At 40.0% G+C, this 26,434-nt stretch overlaps 1 protein-coding gene and 1 non-coding gene across 9 annotated transcripts in view; one reads left to right on the top strand and one right to left on the bottom strand.

The window, feature by feature from the left end:
* The window catches only part of SHPRH (SNF2 histone linker PHD RING helicase), a 121,337-nt gene that overhangs the window by 88,791 nt on the left and 6,112 nt on the right, over window positions 1-26,434 (top strand). For 7 of the 8 annotated variants that reach the window (XM_030556509.1, XM_030556510.1, XM_030556508.1 and 4 more), the window contains 7 exons: window positions 320-463; window positions 1,532-1,633; window positions 6,966-7,037; window positions 10,441-10,629; window positions 21,743-21,835; window positions 22,604-22,690; window positions 24,899-25,077. In XM_030556509.1, the coding sequence (XP_030412369.1) occupies window positions 320-463; window positions 1,532-1,633; window positions 6,966-7,037; window positions 10,441-10,629; window positions 21,743-21,835; window positions 22,604-22,690; window positions 24,899-25,077 (866 nt within the window). Of the gene's footprint in view, window positions 1-319; window positions 464-1,531; window positions 1,634-6,965; window positions 7,038-10,440; window positions 10,630-21,692; window positions 21,836-22,603; window positions 22,691-24,898; window positions 25,078-26,434 lie in introns of those variants that run through there. The other variant, XR_003999624.1, reaches the window with a different exon arrangement.
* On the bottom strand, window positions 13,965-14,068 carry LOC115649547. The gene has a single exon (XR_003999860.1). It is a non-coding gene; the product is annotated as a U6 spliceosomal RNA (small nuclear RNA).

Here is a 26,434-nt window from a genome sequence, read left to right as displayed (position 1 = left end):
CAGAGGCAGCTGATCTCCACATTTTTTATGTAGATTTTTGTAGTTATATTTCATTGGAGAAATTTTGTGGGGGAGAAAGTGGTGAAAAGTCAATTGAGTTCGTTCATAGCCACACATAAAGAGTTGGTGGAAGAGAGCAGTTTATTCGTATGATCCTGTACAGTTTTCTGTTCAGAAAAAGTTGTTGTGGCCAGATTATTGTGAAAATCTTCTCTCAAAAGATTCAGGTTGAGAGTGTACCGCTTATAACAAGAAGCAGCAGTCTACAGGAGACTCAACCCATAGTTCTATTGTTAATTCATTTTGTTTTTTCCTGTAGTTACTTCATGAATATTGGATGGTACTGAGGGATCATGTGTCTGCTATCGATGAACTTGCTATGGCTACAGAACGGCTGCGAGTGCGTCATCCTGATGAGCCAAAGCCTAGCCCCCCTGTTCTTCACATCATAGAACCACACGAGGTAAAATATTTGAGTCAAAAAAAGGGGCAGTTGTGTTTTTCAAGAGAGAAATAGTGAAAAAAGAGACTGGTATTTTAAGAATGCCCTATAAAAGTATAAAAATATATTAGCCCTAATGCATCTTTCTCTGTCCTTCCCTCCTCTCCTAAAGCTTCATTGTTACTATGTGGGTGAGGGTACTCTGCTACTTTTACATGTACTTCAGTCTCCTTGCTGCTTTGATAAGTGCTTGTGTGTCTCCACTGCTCTGCTCCTCCTCTCAGCTTTCTGGCTGCTGCCGGTGATATGTTTCTGATGCTCTGCTCTTCCTTCAGTGACTTTCTCAGCCCTGTTTTAAAGGAATTTTACCAGGCAATTGAAATCCAAAATTTAGGTTTTATTTAAAAAACAAAAGTTATAGAAAATCTAATATTTATTAGAAATGTGTTCTCAAAATTGAAAGAAAACCGCTTCTTAATTGGTCTTCAGCCTTACTACTCCAGTAGTGCAAGCTTGTGCTAATATATAACAAGTAGAAAGCAAAATTGACTAGAAACCAAAGTGAGCGTGATATCTCTTGTCATTGAACAGACTAAAAGAAGGGCAAAGAGATTAAGTAAAACAACATAAATAGTGAACATTTCAATTCTTAAACATCTTGTTTTAGTTCACAAGTCATTTGTACTGCCAGCAATAGATCAGAGGATCATTTATGTTCTAAATACAATAAATAGTACAAATGTTTAACTTTACAAGGGTTTGGTGATAAAGGTTAATAGTTTGGTGTGTGAAATTTCTGTTGCTTGCAGTGAAAGTGAAGCAAATTAGAACTAAATTAAGTTGTATTCATTGCCTGTCTCACCCATACTAGAAAGAGAGAGAATGAACATTCAGTTGCTAGCCTGGAGAAATTTTAAAATGATGAAATTAACTGTCTTGTGTCTCAAAGTTTAAACGAATAGTTTAATTTCCCCCCAAAAAATTATCTACTTTACAAGTATTTTAATGATCCTTTTAAGATTTACTCTGAAACTTATCGGACAACACCCTATGATGTGTGTACAGGCTTAATGAATGCTGTTTTTGCAGGTAGAACAAAATCGAGTGAAACTTTTGAATGACAAGGCGGTTGCCAAATCACAGCTTCAGAAGAAACTAGGCCAGCTCCTATATCTTACTAATTTGGAGAAGGTAAGGTATATAGTTCCTTGTTTGATGTTACAATATAGTACAGGGATAAGCGACCTATGGCACATGTGCCGAAGGCGGCACACAAGCTGATTTTCAGTAGCGCTCACACTGCCCTGGTCCTGGCCACTGGTCTGAGGGGCTCTGAATTTTAATTTAACTTTAAATGAAACTTCTTAAACATTGTAAAAAATGTATTTACTTTACATACAACAATAGTTTAGTTATATATTATAGACTTGTAGAAAGAGACATTTTAACATTTTTAGAAGGTATTACTGGCACACGAAACCTTAAATCAGAGTGAATAAATGAAGACTCAGCACACCACTTCTGAAAGGTTGCCAACACCTGATATAGTAGCACCCTCTACTGCCCTAATGGAGAGGAGGGATCCTTCAATGTTTTTTCATTATAAAAAACATTTTTACAATAATTGTTAATAGAATTGTGTGGATCCAATTTTTAAAAAGCATTTTCTGAGCATGTATACTAATTGCTTTTCATGCTGATCTTGAACTAAATATAATTATAGTATTGAACTATATTATTCAAATAAGTGAAAATGTTCATCTAAGCATAATCAAGTATATTTGGAATCATGAAACTTCAATATGAAAATTGAAGCTGTAATATAGAATGAAGACTGTTTAATGTTTTCATGATCTCCCAAAGAGACACTACTGTGTGCTGAGACTGTGTATTTACAAATATACAGAATTTGCTTTAGTCTTAAGTAGTTTCTGTTGTTGTACTAGATTCAAATCAGTGTTTGATAAGGACATAAGAAAGACCATACTGGGTCAGACCAATGTTGATCTAGCCCAGTGTCCTGTCTTCTGATGGTGGCCCATGCCAGGGAATAAAGAGAGCAGGGAAGTTTCGAGTGATCCATTCCATCATTCAGTCTAGCTTCTGACAGATGGAAGTTTTGGGCTATCCAGAGCATGGAGTTGCATCCCTGATCATCTTGGCTAATAGTCATTGAAGGACCTATCCTCCGTGAACTTAACTAATTCTTTTTTGAACCCAGTTTTGTTTCTGGCCTTCACAACATCCATTGGCAATGAGTTCCACAGGTTGACTGTGCATTGTATGAAGAAGTACTTCCCTTTGTTTGTTTTATACGTGCTACCTGTTACTTTCATCAGGTAACCTCTAGTTCTTCTGTTATGTGAAGGGATAAATAACACTTTTCTGTTTATTTTCTCCATAGCATTTATGGTTTTATAGACTTCGTTCTTACCCCTTTAGTCCATAGGTGTTGTAACTAGGGTTGTTGGGGGTGCCTGCACCCCATGGCTTGCAGTGGTTTCCATTATATATTAGGTTTACAGTTTGATTCAATGAGTCTCCGCACCAACACTTTACAGATTGTTCCAGCACCCTGCCTTAGTCATCTGTTTTCTAAATTGAATAGTCCCAGTCTTTTTAATCTCTGCTCATATGGAAGCTTTTCCATACCCTAATCATTTTTGTTGCCCTTCTCTGTACCTTTTCCAATTTTAGTATATCTTTTTTGAAATGGGGTGACCAGAACTGCACATGGCATTGAAGGTGTGAGCATACCATGGATTTATATAGTGTCTTTATGATATATTCTATTTTATTATCTATCCCTTTCCTAATGGTTCCTAACATTCTGTTAGCTTTTTTTTTCAACTGCCACTGCACATTGAGTGGATATTTTTAGAGAACTATCCACAGTGACTCTAATATCTCTTTCTTGAGTGGTAACAGCTAATTTAGACTCCATTTTGTATGTAAAGTCAGGATTATTTTTTCCAGTGTTCATTCCTTTACGTTTATCAAAACTGAATTTCATCTGTCATCTTGTCCAGTCATCCAGTTTAGTGAGAGCCCTTCGTAATTCTTTACATGTAGCTTTGGACCTAACTATGTTGAGTAATTTTGTATCATTTGCAAATTTTACCACCTTTCTGTTCACCCCCTTTTCCAGACCATTTATGAATATGTTGAGCGGCACAGGTCCCTGTACAGATCCTTGGGTGACCTCTCTATTCACCTATTTCCAAAGTGAAAAATGACCATTTATTCATACCCTTTGTTTCCTATGTTTTAACAAGTTGCTGATCCATGAGCGGACCTTCCGTCTTATTCCCTGACTGCTTATTTTGCTTAAGAGACTTTGGTGACTTTGTCAAATGTTTTCTGAAAGTCCAGATAGCCTATATCTACTGGATCACCCTTGTACCCATGTTGTTGACACCCCTTCAAAGAATTCTAATAGACTGGTAAGGCATTTTTTCCCCTTTACAAAAGCCATGTTGACTGTTCCCCAACATATCATGTTTATCTGTGTGTTTGATAATTTTGTTCTTTACTCTTGTTTCAACCAGTTTTTCTGGTACTGAAGTTAGGCTTACTGGCCTGTAATTGTGTGTATAGCCTCTTTAGCATTTTAGAAAAATCGACGTTACATGAGAGATCCTCTAGTCATCTCGTAGAGGCTGATTTAAGCAATAGGTCCTTGTCTTGTTGATGGAACCTATTCTACCAATACAGCAGGTATATAAGTCAGTCTGCTGGTACTGGTTTCCTAGCTACCTTTGCCAGGGCTTTGGAGGGGAGCCCGGAACTGGAGCATGGACCAGTAGCTTTTTGGCCAGAGCCGGAGCGGAGCAATTAAAAAATTTGATTGCTCCAAATCCCTGACTTCTGCCCATTCTTGCTAGCTATCCCTGTGGTGAATCTCTCTTTTTCCAGGTGTCATCTTTCTCTTTCTCTTCCTGGGACACCCACATTCCACAAGGTATTATGGAACATTCAGAAACCCAGAGTGCACTAGGCTTTACTCTGTCTGATGGCTAAACACTCTTTCTCAAATATTGGGGTAGTCCCACCAGCTTCAACTTTTGAAAACAGTCTGTCATCTCTAAGCACTTACATCTTACCATTTGCTTCTATTTTCTTCTTATTCTTTTACAACTTGATAGCTACAGATGGGTCTAAACTGGAACTCTGATCCCAAACACCCTAGGACTTTTGGAGGAGGTTGAAATCTGGAGCTTAATCACAATCCAAATTATGTCACTTGGCTCAGTCTATTGCATACAAACACTTAACTTTTTTTCAAAACTGATTTAAAAAAAGATTGTCTCATGTCTGAGACTTCCTGTGTGTGATCTAGGAAAAAAAAAAAAAGTAGCAGTTTGGTGTTTGAATCGGTGTGCAGCTGCATTATGGACACTTCAGAATTTGAAGTAAGTGGCACTTAATAAAAATCCATAAACAGGTAATCGATGGCTGTGGTAGTGTATTTAAGCTTTCAGTTACATCTTCTACATTATTAGTCTAACTGCAGAGCCAAAATTAGTGCATTTACCTGAGTAGTTATGAATTACTTAAAAGCTTTTTTGTGATGCCTAGCTCTCCATTTTCTACATATCAAATTATTCATGTATAGATTTGATTATGATTTAACTTTGAAAACATATGTAGAAAAAATAGGGGGATTTTGTACACTTGATGCACAAACTTTATAGTTAAAATTTAACTTTCAGAGATTACCAGCCGACTCTCATTCAGTGTGCATGAAGCGTTTAAAAGTGTGTGAGGGTGTTGTTCACAATTTAATTAAACTAATTTTTTTCAGTGTCACTATAATTTGGTTTTTAACTACTGCTGATTTTATTTTTGGCCACGGAGTCCATTGTTTGAATGTTGGAGTGGATGAGCTGAGAAAACAATTTGGGGCTTTCTAAATAGTGCAAATGAAGGTGTAAATAAAAAGGAGATGTAAATATATAAGGGAAAGAACAGGACCATGTACAGCAACTCAGAGTAAAAGATTCTCTTAAAAATGTGATTATTTTGCATAGATAATTTATTCTGCTTTAAAGGTATATGGCCTGATTTTCATTGGTGCTGAGCACCAGCAGTTGTCATTGAAATCATTGGGAACTGCAGATGCATAGCAGTTCTGAAAAATCAGACATCGTGTAGTTGTATGTTAAGTAGGTGTACAATTTTCCAGTTTAAATGGGTGAGTAAAACATCTTTAGTGTTTTTTTTTCCACTGTCATCAGTCATAATGATAATGAACAGATTAGCAGATTTCATATCTGGGCTAGTAAATTTGCATGGCAGTTTTACAAAGCTATCTAATTTTTTCACACACCTATATATCTTAGGCCTGGGCTACATTGGAGGGGATGAACCTAAGATACGTTGACTTCAGCTACACTATTCTTGTAGCTGAAGTTGTGTATCTTAGGTCAACTTACCTCACATCCTCATGGCGTGAGGTTGACTGCCGCCACTCCCCCGTCAACTCTGCTTCCGCTTCTCACCGTGGTGGAGAACAGGAGTTGACGGCAGAGCGATCAGGGATCAATTTATCACCTCTACACTAGACATGATAAATTGATCCCTGATAGATCAGTCACTTCCCACTGATTTGGCAGGTAGTGTAGACATACCCTTAGACTGGAATACCCAGGGAATATCCAGATGTTTATAATATATATAGTGAAACCTATTTTAAACAACCAAAACAAATCAGTTACTTAATGGAGGGGAGATGTTCTAATAAAGATGGGTCAGAATTGTACCCAATATGCTTAGGGTTAATTATACAATGTCTTTAAAACAGAAGATTGCCTAATGCAGGTTAGCTTTTGTATAAACATAGCTTTTTATCAACTCTCCCCTGCCTATTTCTGCCAGCTGACCTTCCAAACAATTTGGACAATGCAAACTAGCACAAACAAAAGGTAAAAATTCTAGATATCCAAGCAGACCGAAAACAGGTTATAATATCAGAAAGATTCGTATTTCAAACTTTTAAAAAAACAAAGACCTTTCTGCTGTCTCTCTTGCTTCCTAATGTGTCAACAGAGCATTGCATTAAATATTATATAAGAAAACATTCTTTTAAAGGTGTTTGAATGTTTAGCCTGTTGAGGATATCTTTTGCTGGTCTAACAGTGCTTTTATAATAGAAATTAAAGCTAGTTTAAAAAATGGAGGTTGTGGGGCAAAATTCCTACAATATTCTGTCTTCAGTGGAACATTGACTAAAATTTTCTGGATTACTCTAGTAGAAATGGTGGTGCAACTTAAAGTACCGTGACATAAACAGCAGTGTTATTATTTAATGACCCTAAACCAGATTATCTTCCTGTAATTCATGGGGAAAAGAAGTTGCTTTATTTCTCTAAGAATTATAAAAGACATTTTGGCAACTTTAAAAGCAATTTTAAAATCAGTTCAGAATGAACTGTGATGAGTTGCCATATTAATTATCTGAAATGTAGAGTAATTCAATTTTGTTTTTCAATTAACTTTTGTTATGCCTTTTTATGCTTTATAGTCTCAGGATAAAACCACTGGAGGAGTTAATCCAGAACCTTGCCCAATTTGTGCTCGCCAACTGGGAAAACAGGTAAAATATCCAGGCATTGATTCTCACTTTTGCAGATCTAGGCTAAGAATTTTCAGCATTTTTAGACTAGATTTTAGCAATGTGAGTTTAACTGAACAGTATCTTTAAACTGGGAAATGAATACTTTTCCAACGTATCATCTTGATCAGATGAGTTATTAATTATATATGCTGTATTTTTTTGGTCCCTGTATTAGGTGAGAGGTAGACTAAACATGGTAAAAAGATGTATGTGAGAGAGACTTTTCAAATACAATCAACTTGTTTTGGAAGTCAAAACTGTGTTGTTAGAGAAGAATAAGAGGGTAGAATTTTGATTCCAGTACAATTTTGTGACATTTTGTTTTTCCTTTCATCTCAATTTTGCTTGGCTGAATATCATATTTCTCCACATTTCTAATATAGCAAAACATTGTATAGTTAAGAGAGACACCAGAACAAATTATACAGCTGGATGGACATTTTTAAAAAAATCATTCTTAGCAAATCCAAAATTGCCAAATTTTGTCCCTATCTGAAAGTGTAGTAACTTAAATTTAGTTCAGCTCAAGATTATTACACTGGTTAATTCACTAGAATTTCAGCACTGAAGCTTGCTGTTCACAGAACGATAAAAATCAATAGATGTTGGCATGTGTCAGCTCGCTATTGAGGTGCATTGACAGAGATGTATGGGAAGCTTGTCCATTGCTGACTGTATTATACATAATTCTCTAGCTGTTTCTTTCAGTCTCTCTCTTTTTTATCAAATAAAATAAATGTAATAAACACTGCTTTCTGGCAGATCAGAGATTCTTCTTGTCAGCTTACATGCTAATCAAGAAGTAGATTGTCTTCGTTAATATACTGTGTACTTAGGCACATCGTGTTCTGTATCTGTTGTTGCTGAGTATATATTTTATTTTTTTCTTCTGAGGATAGACAACTTTTAAGAAATGGATACTAGCTGTTGTTCTTCGAGTAGTGTCCCTATGGGTGCTCCACTGTAGGTGCAGTAGAATCCCTATGCCCGGGATTAGAGATCTTTGATAGCAATGCCTATTGGGCTGCACATGTGCTTCTTCTCATATCACACTGTGAGCAGCATCTGTATAGTGCTGTGTGGTCCAACCGCCCTCAGTTACTTTTTGACCACCCTTGGTCTGGGATGGAATCCTGAGCAGAGCCCTTCAGACCTCTGTAGTACCTTTAGAATAGTAGTGTTTCTGTTGTAGTTTTTAGCCATTTTATTCAATTTCTTTCTTCTCCCTTAAAATTTTTCTTTTCCTTTGTTCTTTCCTCCTCGTTAGTCTTTAGATTAGTGAAGGTTTCCCTTTTTCTATGCCCTTCCCTACCAGGGAGTTCTACCTCCTCTGGGTTATGCCCGGATCCCCCAGGTTTAAGAGGTGCCACTCATGTTGTGAGGCCATTCCTATGAGTGACAGTCACTCACAGTGTACAGACTGCTTAGGTAGGGAGTATATATCACAAAAGTGCACCTGCCTCAAATTGAATGCAGAAAGGACAATAAACTGAGACTAAAACTTTTATTAATGGAGAGCTCAGTGCAACCAGTCTCAGACCGTGGCCTGATACCTCTCTTCCGAGGCAGTCGCCATTGGCATGGTCATCAGCCAACCCACCACGCATCACTAAGAGAAAATCTACGCTCTCCTGTCCAGATGAGAAGAAGTGGGCCCCGAGGTCCTACACCAGGGAGCCACTTCAAAGAAAGGCATCCCCTGCGAGGTTGGTAGTCTTGATGAGACTTAGCTCCTACAACCGCCTGGTCACCTCTTGTACTGCCTCTACCACAAGATCCAAGGACCAAAATGGGCAGGACTGCATACAGGAACACTGTCGCTCGGAACCAAGGAGGACAGTTCAAAGATTTCAAAATACTGGTCACCTCAACTAAAATGACTTTGAGTGCATTGGCACCAGCCAAGTCTTTGGTACCGAGCAAGCCCTCGGCACCGACGCAACTCTCAGCACCATCTACTGGCCTCTGCAGAGAATTCACTCAACCCTTAGCACTGGAAATGCCCTCAATCTCCACACAACCACCAGTACCGATGATGCTCCTATCAGTACCACAGGAGTTTAAATACCCAAGAGACCTGATTATCTCTGACACCTCAGAGTTGCCACTCCTCCGTACCACGCTCCTCACAGCTCATACCTCTTCCCCGGAGATACAACACCACTCTCCTTCACCACGAAGGACTGCATCGCCCTTCTCCAGTGAGGAGGAATAGGAGTACTACTCCATTGCACTTGATCCCCCACCATCATATCAAGGCAGCCACATAGAATTATTATCTATTTGTCCTTGATACCCAGAGACCAGAAGCAAAATGGGTCTCTGGTACAGACTCCTATGGATGCAGCCGCATATGCCACTTCCCTCACATTGGCCCTATTGGGACCCTTGGGCCGCGAATAGGACACATGTTCCGAAACTGCCCACGGACCAGAGAGAGGGACACATACACTCTCTGTCCTTACCAGTCTCTAGACCGCTTGACTCTCAACCAGAATTACTATAGGAGTAGAAAGAAGAAGCGGAGGAAGAGGTTACACCACGAGCCCACTTCTCATCCTCCCGATGAGACCATCATGACACCACTTCCAACGTTGGCAGATGACTTTTAAACAGTTCCAAGAACTATTCTGCAGGATTGTGGATTCCCTCCAGATTCCCCTAGAAGAATGCTCCATTATCTTACAGTTCACACACTTTTAAAAAAAAAAAAAAAAAAAAAGGTTGAGAACCCCAGTTCATCATCTTCTTTCTTTGTAAATAAAGGGGTGTCATTACACACAACTTAGTAATGATATATGAAAAAACCATTGTTTCATGAGTTTTGGAATAAGGATTGTGACTTTTGCTCTTAACAGGGTTTATAAAAACAAAGCTTTTGCAAAACTGAAGGCCAATAGAAATAGTCTATAGATTTACAAACAGTTATTTAGCAAAAATTCTTTCTGTCATGTTTGCAACCTGGTTCCAGTGCATTAAATCCAAAAACAAAAAATTGGCTAGGCAATTATTTAAAAAAAAGTAAAACTGACTTGTCTAATTTTACTTTTTATACTGAGAGATATGCAAATAGTGAACAGCATAAATAGTACAGTTGGTTGGAAATTTTCACAAAATTATTCCTTTCCATTGAAAAACTTCAAAAATCAAAAATTTTCAACCAACTCTAATAAACAATTTAAAATTTTTTTTAGAATGTCTTCTGTTTTAATAATCTGAAGTGTTGTTTTTCATGAAGGTAAGGAAATGTTTTAAATAATTTAACCAATATATAAACATAATTTTTTTCGTGTGTGTATATATATGTGTGTGTGTATATATAAAGAAGAAGAAAGAGTGGTTTTATGTTGTATTATTGTTCCTTTTATATTTCCCTATCTAGTGGGCAGTTCTGACATGTGGACATTGCTTCTGTAATGAGTGTGTAGCTATTATTATAGAGCAATACAGTGTTGGCACCCGCAGAAGTTCAATTAAATGTGCCATCTGCAGGCAGACAACTTCTCATAAAGAAATATCCTATGTCTTCACTGCAGAGATTGCAAACCAGGAGGATGATATTCCTGTGAAGGTAATTTGCCATATGTAGCATATCTTGGCCCATCTGTTTAGAGATGCACACTTAGTATGCTACAGTGTGTGTGCATGCTCGATTTTGGCATGCACACCCAAAATGTGTTCCCGAGTGGTGTTTGTTCATAAGGCATGTAGGGTTTTTTCACATTCCAGCTGGGTGTGATTTGCATGCACCTTTTTGATAATATGGTCCTCACTTTTATTCTAGTCTCAAAAACTTAGACAACTGGAAGCTAACTATGAAGTAAACATTTTAATTTTTCCTAAACACACAATCCATGTTAGTTACCTTTTTTAGCTTAAAGAACAGATGTGCCACATGTGATGGCACCAAAGATCAGATGTTTTGGAAGGATGTTTTTAAATGTCTGACTGAAGTCTGTTAGAGATGAGTTACAAAACTATAATTTTTTAAAACTAGATAAATAGTTGTCTTTTATGTGAAAATAAAATCTGAAGGCCAGAACCTAAATGGAAACAGCCTGTATTGTGCTTTTAATGAGGGTTTTCCTAACATCTCATCTCCTGTAAAACAGATACATAAACATATAAAGGGCTGTGGACAACCTGCTTGGAAGATGGGTGAATGACTGGCTTTTTATAGCTACCTCCTGTAGCTCTCATAGTTTTTTTGGGGGGGTAGCGGAGGGGGGATGAAGGGAGGCCTTTACTCAGATGAGTATCACTTCCTTAGGAGAAACTTGTTACATCTTTATTTTTAACCAGTTTGTAACCAAACAGCTAAATCTTGATTTACCAGAGATCTGAATTTTGTTCCTGAATCTAGTTTCTGCACCTTTGAGTGGTACAGATTTAGGTTTATGGACTTTATGGATAGCCATGAAATATTAGCTGCTGTTCAGACTCTAGTGGTTTTAAAGGATGAGAAGTTATGTTTTTTTCCTTTATCTTTTTTTAAAGCGTTGCTCAATGAAGATTAACATATACAACATCAACTGTAGAACACTGTAGGCAGTCAATACTGTTGAGGAAACTACCCCCAGTAGTATGCATTATGCCTGCTCGTAAGCATTTGTCAGTTTTATTATATGGTTCAGCTGTTCATTTGTTTTAATTCTAGAGTGGATTCATTAAAACTCTCCTTTCAGTTTCTTCCTAACATTGTTTCCAGCATGTGGCTGCTTTCTTTCTCCGTGGTGAAAAGATGGAGTCTGCAGCTCCATCCCTCCTCCATCTACATTGCTTGCTGATTAGTCAGTGGGTTTGATTCAGGGTTACTGAGTGTACAAAGCTCTCAGCCTCAGATTTTTAAAGCTATTAAGTGTTTCTGTGCTCAGAGTTACATCACCTAAGACTTACTTTCAAAAAGGATTTAGGTACATAGGAGCCAGAATCCTATTAATTATTTGTATTACAGTAGCGCCTAGAAGCCCTAATCATAGATTCGCATCCCATTGTGATAGGCACAAACACAACAAAAAGACATTCCCTGCCCTGAAGAGTTTACCATCAAAGTAATTACTGAGTTGTGCAACCTGTTAAGGCAGTTGAAACTGGCTGGTTTTGTCCCAATAGTGGAGGATTCCTTTCTATACCACCTTTTCCTTGAGATTGTCCATCTGAGTCCTTGTGTAGCTGTATTGAAGGCTTTTGGAGAAATCTTCCTATTACGATGTGTTCCTTCTTTGCCATTTTGTCTCTTCCTGATGACAGAGTTTGTTTGGAGAGGGGTTATTTTTTTGATTTTAAGTAATGTTTTGGGATCCCTAGGCTGCTGGGCCAGAAATATATTCATTTTTGTTTTACAATGGTAGTTTTATAAAATTCTAGTTTAAAAAGAAAACAAAGCTGATAACTTATGGTGGTTGGAAAAAACATGGATGAGGAGCCTGGATTTAAAATACAGTGGTAGAGAGTCTGGTCATTTGGCAATGATTTCACTGAGGAAATAAAGGATACATCTACCCTGGAGCTAGCGGTGTAATTCCCAGATCAGGTATACATACATGCAATAGCTTTGATTGAACTAGCACACTAAAAACATTATGGTAGCTGCAGTGGCACAGGCAGCAGGATAAGATAGCTGCCCCGAGTACAGTCCTGTCAGAGACCTTGGATATAGATTCGGGCAGCTTCCCCATCACACCACTGTGACAATTTCACACTACCTTGATAAAAGCTAGCAGGTAAATGTCTGCATGAGCTGGAGATTAACCTTCAGTGTGGCATACCCTAAGCCAGGAATTTCAAACAGAGTCCGTGGAGTTATTTCCTGCAGCCCGGCATAGGCGCCAACTCCACCGGCAGCCAAGCTTCCTCCCCCTCCACTCCCCTGCAAGTGCACCACATCCTCACTCCTCTGCCTACCTCCCAGTGCTGTGCACCACCAAACAGCTGTGTGGTGGTACTTAGGACTTTCCAGGAGGGAGGAGCAGTGATGCGGTGTGCTCGGGAGGAGGTGGAGAAGAGGTAGGGCTGAGGTGAGGATTTGGGGAAGGAGTTGGAATAGAGGCTGTGAGGGGGCGGAGTTGGGGCAAGGACTTTGGGGAAGGGATTGGAATGGAGGCAGGGAAGGGGTGGAAAGAGGTGGGGCGAGGTCTCATGGACTAGACAAACAATCTGAGGTGTGAAGTTCAGCATATATGATTCTTTGCTGTGAGTAGTTGGGAAGAATGTTTGTTAAAAGTGGCAATGTATTTTGTATGAATAGTTACTTTAAAAAGTTCCTGCCATTACAGCTATGTTGATAGACTGTTATTATAGATCATCATCGGTGTTATTGACCACTGGAATAGTTACAGGTGTTTGTTTTATTAAAACCCCTCTTCACATTGCAATTTTTAAAAAGTTAATACATTGACTTTTAATAGCATATTATATTACTCTTCATTTTTTTCATTTTTGACTATACTTTTGTATCATATGAAAAAGGTTCAGTGATGCAGCCCTCAGGCCAATGTACTAGTAGTCCTCATGTGGCCCTCAGGGTGATTTGAATTTGAGATCCCTGCCGTAAGCCAAATCAAATAGTGAATACAGGACTGGAAGTAATTGGCATGACTTGGCACCAGGGGGAGTATGTAGATTGTTCTTCGGGAGTGTTAGTTGTTTGGGTTTTCTGTTTTTAGGGTTTTTTAACAATATTTTTCCATATTTACAGTATTTACCCAGGAGTTTTGGAAGGAGAGGGTAAATGTCATTCCATCTTGAACAGTGTAAGGCAATATCACGGGGGTCTTATTCATAGATTCATATATTTTAAGGCCAGAAGGGACCATTAATATCATCTAGTCTGATGTCCCACACAATTCAGGCCATAGAATTTCACTGAAGGATTCCTACATCAAGCCTAGAACCTTTTGCTTCAGCTAAAATATGAAACACTGCATGTATTTACATGTCATCCTTGCATTGAGCCCTGGTAATATCTTCTTTATATCATTCCAATTTTAGTACATGTGCTGCAAAAACAAACAAGCTTTTTTTAAAAATGCAGCTGTTCCTCCCTGTTACTTTTTTTAAAAAATGATCAACAATGAACAATATTTTTGTATTGCATAATGGTCCTGTAAGTACCTTGATAAATGTAGGTAATTCACTAATCCTTATGTGAAAATTTAGGACCAGTCCTATATTTACACTTGTCTCTGTGATTTGTCCCGTTTCTCATTACTTTCTCTAGTCAGTGTCTTCTGTTTTGTCAAGTCAATTACATGTGGCACACTCTATACAGAGAAGGTCATTGGGGGATCCTAGAAAGTTTTTCACTCCCTGTGGGAAGTGCTGGCTATTCTTAGTCTGACATCTGATCAAGGGATATGCTCACACTAGGGATTTTTTAACACAGGTTAATTGATAGTCAGTTAACATATTTATATATGTTAGTCTGGATATTCCACAACAGAATACAGATATTTGTGGGTTACTCTTGTCAGACATGTAAGCTAATACAAGTTAAATGGCTATCATTTAACTCTAGTTAAATTCGAATGTAAACAAACGCAAGACATGTTGCTGGGCAATAGGATAACAAATGACCAGATTGTAAGCCAAGAATACATAGTATCTATGGTACATCTCCTGGGAGGAAATGCTGACTTATTTTTGGCACTAAGAATCAGCCTCATTTGGTATTTATTTTTACATAAAATGGGGGGAGGGGTACGGCGGGGTTGTGTTTATACATGTATTTTTTTTTCCAAGTTGATGGTGTACCTTTAACTTGATTGTTTTTAGAGCAGAATGATTTAAAAAAAAAACGGGGGCAGCAAAGGGACTGGGATATTTTGTACTGTATCCATAGTTTCAATTCTCTTGCTGCTCCATTCGCTCCTTTTAGGTGTCACAGATGTGCCATACACTCAAACCAGCAGGAGAATGAGTTTGCAAAAACTGACAAAAAGCAGAAAGTAAATGGGAGCTGTGGAAAGAATGGAACCACAGAGATGAATGAAGCAGCAAAACCTGCTTTTTTTAGGTGTAAAAATTACCAAATTTCAAAGTATTTGGTGATGGTAATTTACAAAATCTCTGTTGTACTGTTCGGTGAAGGTTTTTGTCTTCCTTTTTAATGCTGTTGATCAGTCGAAAATCTGGAAAATATCGTCCCTGTCCTGAAGACTATATAAGACCTTGAAACTGCAGACACTTACACAAGAGAGTTACTCACTGCCTGAGTGGTCACAGGACTCTAGTTTTGTACATCATGACAAATTGTTACCAAAGAGAGGTATAAGGATGGAATGAAGGAGGACCAATACAGTAATAAAATCACCTGGGCACTCAAGCTGGATATATAAACACTTTGAACTTTCAGTTAAATTAATATATTTTTGTGCAGTTTTCCTGTTGCAAAGATTGAATTTGGTAGATTTCCTTTTAATTCATTTGTCAGTGTTTGATGTTGTGTGTGAAGAAAGCTTCCTAATTATAAGGTTCTCTGTAGTATAAATGTGTGATTTCTGTAAAGTGAAATGATATGAAGCAGTTCTGTAGCACATCTGCGTAAACACTGTACAAAAAGGGGAAATGGTCCACTTACCCACTGTTGTTTTGTTATTTCCACAGTGCAACTAACTGTGGTGCTGTTGACTAAGCTAAATTGATCTTCATTCTTGAGAAATTCTACATTTTTAAGTATTTCTTGTACAAGTAGTAGTTCTGAATGGCAGAGTGCTTATAATCTTTTTCAGCTTGTGAATGGATGGTGGCAACAATTATCATCTTTTGGCCATGGGGCTGTAGCTTTATTAAACCTTTAACTGAAAATATCTCCTGAAAGCAGTCTGTCCCTGGAAGCAGTGAAAAGAGGAGAAAACTCTCATAGACACCTCCCTTTTTTGATTCTCTAGTCCAGAGTGTAACATTTCCTTGGCCAGCCAAGTTTGCATCATACCAAAGCCTGATTAAGTCCAAAGTATTGTGCTGATGAGGCAACTGCTAACTGTTGAGGCAACATCTTGCATAATTACCTGGACCTCCAGGCAAATCCATCCCCTTCTAGGAAGATTTGCTGGTTCCCAGTTCTCAGAAAAGGGGCATCACTCCAACTCCCAACCTCTGTAGGGTCGTACCAGTTGTGCTCCCCTATTTATTTTATTCCCGCCTCAACCAGCTTCCCAGGGGAACGTAACTGATGCATCCAAGACAAGGTACCACCCAAAGCTGCAGTCTTTTGATTCAAAGACAAATTAATTGTACCATGAAATCATAAGTGCCCATACAGTCATTTCCAAGTCTAGAGATGCCTGCAGCACCCTGCCCTAACTCCTGGGACAGCCAACAACTTGATACAGAGCAACAAGAAACAGATTCTGCATGTAGCTAATATAATCTGGAAGACAAAGGAGAGAGAGAGAAATTGTTTTGCAGCATGTGGAGACCAGAATAGAAAGAAACCTAGTTTCATTTGGGGGACCACCCCATCCGTGTGCAACTCTGTCTCAGCACTTACGAGAATTAACCAATCTCAGCTCCCCTAACAAAGGGTGGGTACCATTGGACGGCTGTTGCCATAGAGCCACCAAGGGTATCATCCAGCCCCCCCCCCCACACACACACACACCTCCAACTCTTTTTTAGATATACATCTTTTGAACAGGCTACTCTCACTTCTGGAAACAGGCTTGTAGATCTCTGCCAGGTACATATCAATAGCAAAGGTGTTGGCACCAAGAGTTATTCACTCCTGTACCCAGGACATAGCACTGAAATCATTATAGAAAATAGTGTCAAAGAAGCTGGCACTGCATACGGAAACCCTTGACAGCTCTAGCTTTTATACAGTTTCTCAAGCATTCACACAGCTACTTGTGACATATGAATGCCTGAGCAGCCCAGTGCTTGCTCCAGGCACTCATTTAGACTGGACTCACTTTCCCACCCATACTACAAGCAGCAAAACTGCCCTAAATTTGACCTGTCAGTATAGCACAGCCAACCATGTGCAAATCAGCATTCAGAAAACAGGTGTAGACAAAAATAAAACAATACTTGCCTGGCTGAGACAACTACAGTGTGCAAAAGTATAGACGTATAAGCACTTTTTTAAGTAATAAAATATCTTTTAAAAAAAACTGAGTGAAATTACTGCAACACAATATTCATAATTAAGGAAATACATTTTCTGATTGCCAGGCAAACAGAGCCCATATGCAAACAAGTAAATGGCATAGAGAACAAAATGAAGAAGAAATAGAACATAGTAGTGTACTCTTCTGTATTGAGAACATTGTAATTTGTGTACATAAAATTGGATGAATGGAAGGTAGGTAAAGTAGGTAGACAGGATTTGCATTACAGTACACACTTAGTATGTACTTTTTCCTGGATTGTTCTTAGTTTGCATAGCTAAAGGTAAAAATAGTTTTTTAGTATTCAGCTTTACAGTTACAAATTTCACCATGACAAATTTAAAATGTCCATTAGGTCAATAGGAGAATCCTGTGGCACCTTATAGACTAACAGACGTTTTGGAGCATGAGCTTTTGTGGGTGAATACCTACTTCATCAGATACATGTAGTGGAAATTTCCAGAGGCAGGTATATATATGCAGGCAAGCTAGAGATAATGAGGTAGTTCAATCAGGGAGGATGAGGCCCTGTTCTAGCAGTTGAGGTGTGAAAACCAAGGGAGGAAAAACTGGTTCTGTAATTGGCAAGCCATTCACAGTCTTTCTTTAATCCTGAGCTGATGGTGTCAAATTTGCAGATGAACTGAAGCTCAGCATTTTCTCTTTGAAGTCTGGTCCTGAAGTTTTTTTGCTGCAGGATGGCCACCTTAAAGTCTGCTATAGTGTAGCCAGGGAGGTTGAAGTGTTCTCCCATAGGTTTTTGTATATTGCCATTCCTAATATCTGATTTGTATCCGTTTATCCTTTTCCATAGCAACTGTCCAGTTTGGCCGATGTACATAGCAGAGGGGCATTGCTGACATATGATGGCGTAGATTACATCAGTGGACATGCAGGTGAATGAACCGGTGATGGTGTGGCTGATCTGGTTAGGTCCTGTGATGGTGTCACTGGTGTAGATATATGGGCAGAGTTGGCATCGAGGTTTGTTGCATGGATTGGTTCCTGAGCTAGAGTTCCTATGGTGCGGTGTGCAGAATATGTTTCAGGTTGGTAGGTTGCCTGTGGGCGAGGACTGGCCTGCCACTCAAGGCCTTTGAAAGTGTGGGATCATTGTCCAGGATGGGTTGTAGATCCCTGATGATGCATTGGAGAGGTTTTAGCTGGGGACTGTAAGTGATGGCCAGTGGAGTCCTGTTGGTTTCTTTCTTCGGTTTGTCTTGCAGTAGGAGGCTTCTGAGTAGACGTCTCGCTCTGTTGATCTGTTTCTTTATTTCCTCGTGCGGGTATTGTAGTTTTTAGAATGCTTGGTGGAGATTTTGTAGGTGTTGGTCTCTGTCTGAGGGGTTAGAGCAGATGCGGTTGTATCTCAGTGCTTGGCTATAGACAATGGATCGTGTGATGTGCCTGGGATGGAAGCTGGAGGCATGAAGGTAGGCATAGCTGTCGGTAGGTTTTCGGTATAGGGTAGTGGTAATGTGGCCATCACTTATTTGCACCGTGGTGTCTAGGAAGTGGGCCTCCTGTGTAGATTGGTCCAGGCTGAGGTTGATGATGGGGTGGAAGCTGTTGAAATCGTGCTGGAATTTTTTCAGTCTCCTTCCCATGGGTCCAGATGATGAAGATGTCATCAATGTAGCGTAGGTAGAGAAGGGACGTGAGTGAACGAGAGCTGAGGAAGCGTTGTTCCAGGTCGGCCATAAAAATATTGGCATATTGTGGGGCCATGCGGGTGCCCATAGCGATGCCAGTAATCTGGAGATATATATTGTCATCAAATTTGAAACAGTTGTATGTGAGGATAAAGGCACAGAGCTCAGCAACCAGTTGTGCTGTGGTGTCATCGGGGATACTGTTCCTGACAGCTTGTATTCCATCTGTGTGTGGGATGTTCGTGTAGAGAGCCTCTACATCCATTACAGGAAATCAGTGGTGTCACAGAGATAGCTGGGAGTGCTGGTGGCATAGGGTCTGAGTAGAGAGTCCACATATCCAGACAGTCCTTCAGTGAGAATGCCAATGCCCGAGATGATGGGGCGTCCAGGATTTCCGGGTTTGTGGATCTTGGGTAGTAGATAGAATAACCCTGGTTGGGGCTCTAAGGGTATGATGATTTGTTCCGGTGTTAGTGTAGGGAGTGTCCTGAATAGATGTTGCAGTTTCTTAGTGTATTCCTCAGTGGGATCTGAGGGAAGTGGCCTGTAGAATTTGGTGTTGGAGAGTTGTCTGGCGGCCTCCTTTTGGTAGTCAGACCTGTTCATGATGACAACAGCACCTCCTTTATCAGCCTCTTTGATGATAATGTCTGGGTGGTTTCTGAGGCTGTGGAAGGCATTGCGTTCTGCACGACTTAGGTTATGAGGCAAGCGATGTTGTTTTTCCACAATTTCTGCCTGTGCACGTTGGCAGAAGCATTCAGTGTAGAGGTCCAGACTGTCATTTCGACCTTCAGGAGGAGTCCATGTGGAGTTCTTCTTCCTATGCTGTTGGTGAGATGGTATCTGTGTATCAGTGCGCTGTTCAGTGTTGTCCTGAAAGTATTCTTTGAGTTGGAGACAGCGAAAGTAGGCTTCCAGATCGCCGCAGAACTGTATCATGTTGGTGGGGGTGGCAGGGCAGAAAGAGAGTCCCTGAGATAGGACAGACTTTTCTTCTGGGCTGAGTGTGTAGTTGGATAGATTGACGATATTGCTGGGTGGGTTGGGGGTACCACGGTTGTGGCCCCATCAGGCAGGTAGGAGTTTAGACAGCTTACAGTCCTTATTCCTTTGTAGAGAGGTGAAGTGAGTAATGTAGATCTCCTGTCTTATTTTAGTGAAGTCCGTTTGTATGGAAGTTTGGTTATTAATGAGAGTCTCCAGGTTGGAGAGCTCTTTTTTGATATTTTCCTGTTTGCTGTATAGGATGCTGATCAGGTGGTTCCTCAGCTTCTTTGATAGAGTATGGCATAATCTCTCACTGTGGTCTGTGTAGTATGTAGATAGCAGTGGATTTTTTACTTTTAGTCCATTTGGTATGATGTCCATCCATTTGCATTTGGAAAGGAAGATGATATCTGCCTGTATTTGTGCAAGTTTCTTCATGAGGTTGATGGATTTCCACTCCATGCAGCTAAATGCAGTGCCTTGCATGGTGTCAAGTATCAGAGGGGTAGCATACTACACGTAGCTGAAGTTGCGTATCTTAGATCGATTCCCCCCCTAATGTAGAGTGGCCCTTTGTGACCAGAGAATGCAGCCCTTTATTATCAGTTCACATCTGTGCACATGCAATACCAATCCTAGTTCACTAGCCATGTGCTTGTCTTGTGTAGGCATTCAAACTATATTTGATTTTTAAAGCTGACCCAAGAAAGTTCATTGCTTAGTTATTGGTTTTCAGATGGAGTTTCATCTGTTGGATTTGATGCTTGTGACATGCCTACCTGACACACATCTCTTCCTATGCCATGCTTCTGCAATTATAATAATCCAAGCACCTAAGCTGGAGATCTCCTCTTCTTTAAATGAAGGGGGAACTTGCTGGCAGGGTGCTCTCCATAATAGCCCTGGACTTCAGATTTCTATCCCCTCCACTTGATCCAAAATAGCCGGAGTCTGTTGACATTTACAACATTTGGGAAAGTCTGTCTGTTTGAGTTAAATGAGAGCCGGGATTTGTGAGTACTGTTTATCTCAAATTTTTAATTGCTCGTTGGTTAAGTTTTCTGCTGGTCTTTTGGTGTGATTGTTCTTTAAATGTCTGTTAAAAGCACCCAGGAGCTTTGGATAAGACGCCCCGTATTACATAAATCAAAATAAATTAAAAAATAATAGCTGGAACCCTGTGTTAACCTTTTAAATTAATTATTTATTTCAGGGGTGACAGCATACTTATTGCTGTACAAGACACAAACAAAAACAGAGGGTGAGATTCTCAATCCCACTCCAGCCAGCCCTTAGATACTAGGTAAAAGGGCCAAATGTCATATAACCCCTAAAAGCCCTGAATTCGGCCAGGGAAGAATTCATCCAGTGTAGGAACTAAGCAAGACCGTCATAGATTATACTTCAAGAACCCCCCTTGCAAGCCCTCCGAGACATAGTGGATATGCTGGGGGAGGGAGAGTTGTCAGGGACTGGATTTCAGCACAAAGTATTGTGGAGGTTATGGCCAGCACTGCCATCCAGAGGGCCATACAGTAGGGATCGCTGTAAGTCCCAGAACAGTACATTACTGGGAAGGTACAAAGGCAGCTTTAAATCATTTTGCCCTACCTTCCCCCGTCCTCCCACTCGCAGGCTGCAAGCTCTGAATTTCACCAATGGTCTCTGCCTGAAAACAGTATGGTCTAAGAGCAAACCATGGTAAGTACTTCCAAAGTTCCAAAGGTATAATTTTATAAGACCTATCCAAAAAAAATGTACCAGGGTAAGAGAGATTTGCTGATCCCTTTTGAGATATATGAGACAGACCGCACTATATTTAAGAGATGCTAATAGAAAGATCAGTATATAATGTGCATGTGTGGTTTTGTTTCCTTCAGTTTTGCTTCATCCTACTGTATGCTGGTGTTTTTCTTTCCCCTTTCCAAAGGGAAGTCACTCCACCAAAGTGGAAGCTGTGGTTCGGACTCTGAAGAAAATCCAGTTTAAAGATCCAGGGGCTAAATCTTTAGTTTTTTCAACGGTATTTATCAGCAGTTTCTACCTTAAAGGTTACTTTGCATTCTACAAATTCTTAGATGCCAGTAACTGTTTCCAAAATTCAGTTTAGCTACTAAACTATGTAAGTAGTTTTCAATGTCCACTTGATTCTTTGAGAGTTGTGAAGGATTCTTCATGTCATTGGGACATTGTTGATACTACTAATGGTTAATAGATGGAAAGTATTGTATAATAATATCTAGCTCTTATATAGCACTTTTCTTCAGTAGATCTCAAAGCACTTTTCAAGGGAGATCAGTATCATTATCCCCCATTTTACAGATATTCAAAGGGCAAACACTGAAAATTCATATGCAGACGTATTATCAGTTCTATGTGTATTTTAACTAGATAGAAAAGACGCTGTCAAAGTATTTTTCATAAATTTTAAAACTACATTTCATTGTTGCAAGTCTCTTCTGCTCAAACTTGTCTTTATTTCTTTGTACTAGTTTTCTCTCCTCAGGATTCTGTTTGCCCACTTTGAATGCTGGACTGTTTGCCACTTTGTATCTTTAATATTAAGACAATTTTTAAAATATTGTTCTTGGAGAGGAACAAACACAAAAAAACCCCAAAATTTGTTTAATGTTGATTTAATGCATATCATAAGAGGTTCATTTTATAACTGCAGTCTCTTGGGTTATTTATTGGTAAGGTTAAGATATTACAGTCCTGCAATATTTTCATTTTCTGTTGTTGTCAGTGCTATTTGTAATACTGACTTGCTTTTATATTGTGTTTCTTCTAGTGGCAAGATGTTTTGGACATAATTTCAAAAGCTCTATATGATAACAACATGGTGTTTGCTCAGATTAACGGAATTAGTAAATTTCAGGTACAGAAAGCTGATTTTGCTGCAAGTCATTTTTTGCAGGAGGGGTTGGTGGGGGAATAATCAGCAGAAATTCATTTGACCCTTTCACCTTGGATCTCCTTTGGGAAAATGGAATGAGAATAATAGAACTGATCAAGGCAGAGCATTTGATCTCTGAGCTAATGAACTATAAAATCATAATAATTAAAAAAAACTATCAAAAACACACAAATAAGCCATAAATTATAATTTAAAAAAAAATTTTATGGATGAAGGGGATGAGACAGATTGGCCATGGTGTTCTTTGGGACTCTTGCACTGCTGCTGCTCATTTGTCCTTTGGATAAAAGAAGACTACTGTGTTCAGGGCTGTCAATTACTAAATTCTCTTTTAATTAAAAAAAAAAGACAAAAAAACCCACCTGATTGTGACATTCTCCTCAGAAAGCCTGGAAGTTTTACCCCTCTGCCTCAGCAAGAGAAAGCTTTGCTGGAGCTTAAATAGTATGTCACCTCCTTGCCCCACCAGTCTGTCCGACTCTCCAGCAAACTCTTTGAGACTCTGCCAATCTAAACCCAGGGCTGGTGCAACCATTTAGGCAACCTAGGTGATCGCCTAGGGCACTGGGATTTGGAGGGCGCCATTTTCTTTGGCAGCGACCGCAGCAGCTGGATCTTCAGCCGCCCCGGTCACTGCTGGCATTTAAGGGGAGGGAGCTAGGGCAGGGGAGTGCAGGGAGGGCTGCCTGCAGCAAGTAAGGGGGGGGGGGCACGGCATGCAGGGGAACTCCCCAACCTAGCTCACCCCTGCCCCGCATCCTCCCTGAGCATGCCATGGCTGCTTCACTTCTGCCTCCCAGGCTTGCAGCGGCTACACTAATTGGCGCCACAAGCCTGGGAGGCGGGAGAAGTGAAGCAACCACGGCGTGCTCTGGGAGAAGGTGGGGCAGGGGTGAGCTGCTTCACTTCTCCCACCTCCCAGGCTTGCGGTGCCAATCAGCTTAGGCGCTGCAAGCCTGGGAGGTGGGAGAAGTGAAGCAGCAACGGCATGCTCAGAGTGCTCATGCTTGAAGCAGGGGTGAGCTGGGGCGGGGGGGTGCCTCGGTGGGGGGTGGGGAGCTGCCACAAGAGGGGCACCTCGGGGGGGTTGCCATCATGGGGGGGGCTCAGGGTGGAGGGGGCGCCACCGCAGGGGGCAGGCGCAAGGTGGAAGTTTCACCTGGGGCACAAAACATCCTTGCACCGGCCCTGTCTAAACCTTGTCTTGCAGGTAACATTCAGTGAACCCAGAGATGTGTCTCTGTAGTGTCCAGTCCCTCTCACTAGATACTAACAGAAATTACTAAATCCACTGTCTCCAAAGAGATAGTATACGCACACACACCAGCCTGATAGCCCAGCTGAAGGCATACTTTTTACCTTAATACACAGCACTGAGATGGTTTATAGTACAACTGAGAGTATGTTTGTTAAAGAACATAGATGTAAGTGGTACTAAGCCAGAAAAAGAGACAGATACGGTTACAAACAAAACAACATGCTTTTTAGTGACTACAACTAACTTTAGCAAGTTATAATCTTTGCCTGAGCAGCTTTCTTATATCAGGCTACCACCATCTCCAGCCTTTTGGGCAGGAGGATCCACTGTTCACAGAATTAGCGGGTGCTGATCCCTTTGTCTCCTAAGTGATAGGTAACTAAGGGGTTTTTTGTCCTTCTTATAGTCTAGTAAACCTTTGAAATGTGTTTCTTTTGAGGTGAATACCTCAGACCGAGGTACTCTCCCACTGATGTGCAGATGCCATACTGTCTTCTTCATCCTCTTTCTGTTGGTTTGCTAACTTTATTTACCTTAGATGCAAGTATATTTTCATTGTCTCTAGTTTACAAAGCTTGACCCCGGCAGACTGGCAAATATACATTGCTTTGTCCGGGACAAACCTATTTATCTGTTCTACTAGGATTACTTAGTCTGACCGTGTTTTCGGAACATATTCCAAGCATACATACCTGTACATACAACACTCAGTAATATTAATGACCAGAAAGTCACCAGCTTTCCTAAAAGACCTTGCTCACACTTTTATAGTACAATAATATTGTATACAATTAGTTGATTGTTTCTTCTTCTTCACCCTGAGTGTCTGGATCCTGATTGTTGTACCTACCCTGTACTCCTTATTCAGGAACAGCTCCCACTAAAATGCTAATATGGTGTTTATCTTCTAGGAGAACCTCTCGGCATTTAAATATGATCCCAAGATCAATATTTTGTTGCTACCCCTTCATACTGGTTCCAATGGATTAAACATAATTGAGGCAACTCATGTTCTGCTAGTGGAGCCCATTTTGAATCCTGCACATGAACTTCAGGCCATTGGCAGAGTGCATCGTATTGGGCAAACAAAGTAAGAATTAAAATAAATGTTGCTTAAAATTTCTGTTATATTGCCTTGCCAGTCTAAAATAATGTTATGCTCTTATGTGGCAACCTCCTTCTGAGAATCTCTAAGCTGTGAGGAAGTATAATAGGTATCCCCACTTTACAGATGGATAAACTGAGGAACAAAATGGTTATGGATTAAATCTTCAAATAGAACCTAAATACTTAAATGACTTAAGCTCTTGGTTTCCATTTTCAAAAGTGACTTAAGTCAGTGGGACTTAGGCACTTACGAAAACTTTGCCCTGCGTGATTTACCTAAGACCACACAGTCAGATCCAGGACCAGAATCTAGTGTCTTGACTCCATATCTCAAGCTCTAGCTGGTAGCATTACAAACCCTCTTTGATTTTTGTAAAAGCAGCTTAGGTTAATGATGTTTTTCTATTTTATCTGAATGGCAAGTAATTCAGAAGAGATCAATATCTTACTAGCTTAACTGCTTTGGTCTCAAGAACCACATGCCTTACATGTGGGGGAAAAAAAGCATAATAATATTTTTTTCCTTGTAGGCTTCTCTTCTCAGTTTTGCTGTTGTGTTTTAACGTAAACTTCTTAACAATTCTTTTTTTTCTAATTAGTGATCATAATGATTTAGTTGTATATTTACACTAATGAAAACAAGCCACTCTGCCAGAGTGTGGCCCTTCTGCGTGTAGTTCTGGGAAATGGGTGAGTTGGGCTGGAAAACAAAAAAGGCCCAATTCTCCCATTTACTTAGGCTCAATTTGTGGCTACCTAACTCAGTAAAAAGTGGGTGAAGCACATTAAAGATTTGGGAGAGATTACTACTGACTCAGTTGTAAGCTCTGACTTCCTTGGGAGTTGTGAAAGCACACTCTCAAACATTGCAGGGCCTGGATTCTGTAGGTCCAAAGGAAGTGAACCAAGAGTCAGAGGTCGATGAATGGAAATGAGGAGCAGTCATTCCCAGCAAAATGCTCCCAAGGGTGCTATTGGATTTCAGAGTGGAAATCAGCTTTGGAAATGCTGCTGTGAGCAACCCTTCCACTTATCCCCCTCCCCAAAAGGGGGATAAAGTATATATTTGGGGGTAGGTCTGGCTCTTGAGGAAGCTAGGTGGTCAGGCTAAGTACTGCTAGGGGAAAAACTTCTGGCACAGGTGCACGTGGCAAGCGCACACACCTATTGTGGAATAGACATGAGCAACACATCTCGAACACCAGTTATGGAAAAGGTAACTGTATTTTGTGTTGTATACTCTATTAAAATAATAATGAAAATAAAATTTTAAGGAACCTTGAGTCAAGAAGAGAACTATGTATAAGTTAAGTGTGTAGTAAGGGCCAAATTCTGTTGTT

This window comes from Gopherus evgoodei, chromosome 3 (assembly GCF_007399415.2).
Source record: "Gopherus evgoodei ecotype Sinaloan lineage chromosome 3, rGopEvg1_v1.p, whole genome shotgun sequence".
NCBI lineage: Eukaryota > Metazoa > Chordata > Testudines > Testudinidae > Gopherus > Gopherus evgoodei.
Note: the sequence above shows the minus strand (reverse complement) of the source record. Positions and strands in the feature narration are given on the sequence as shown.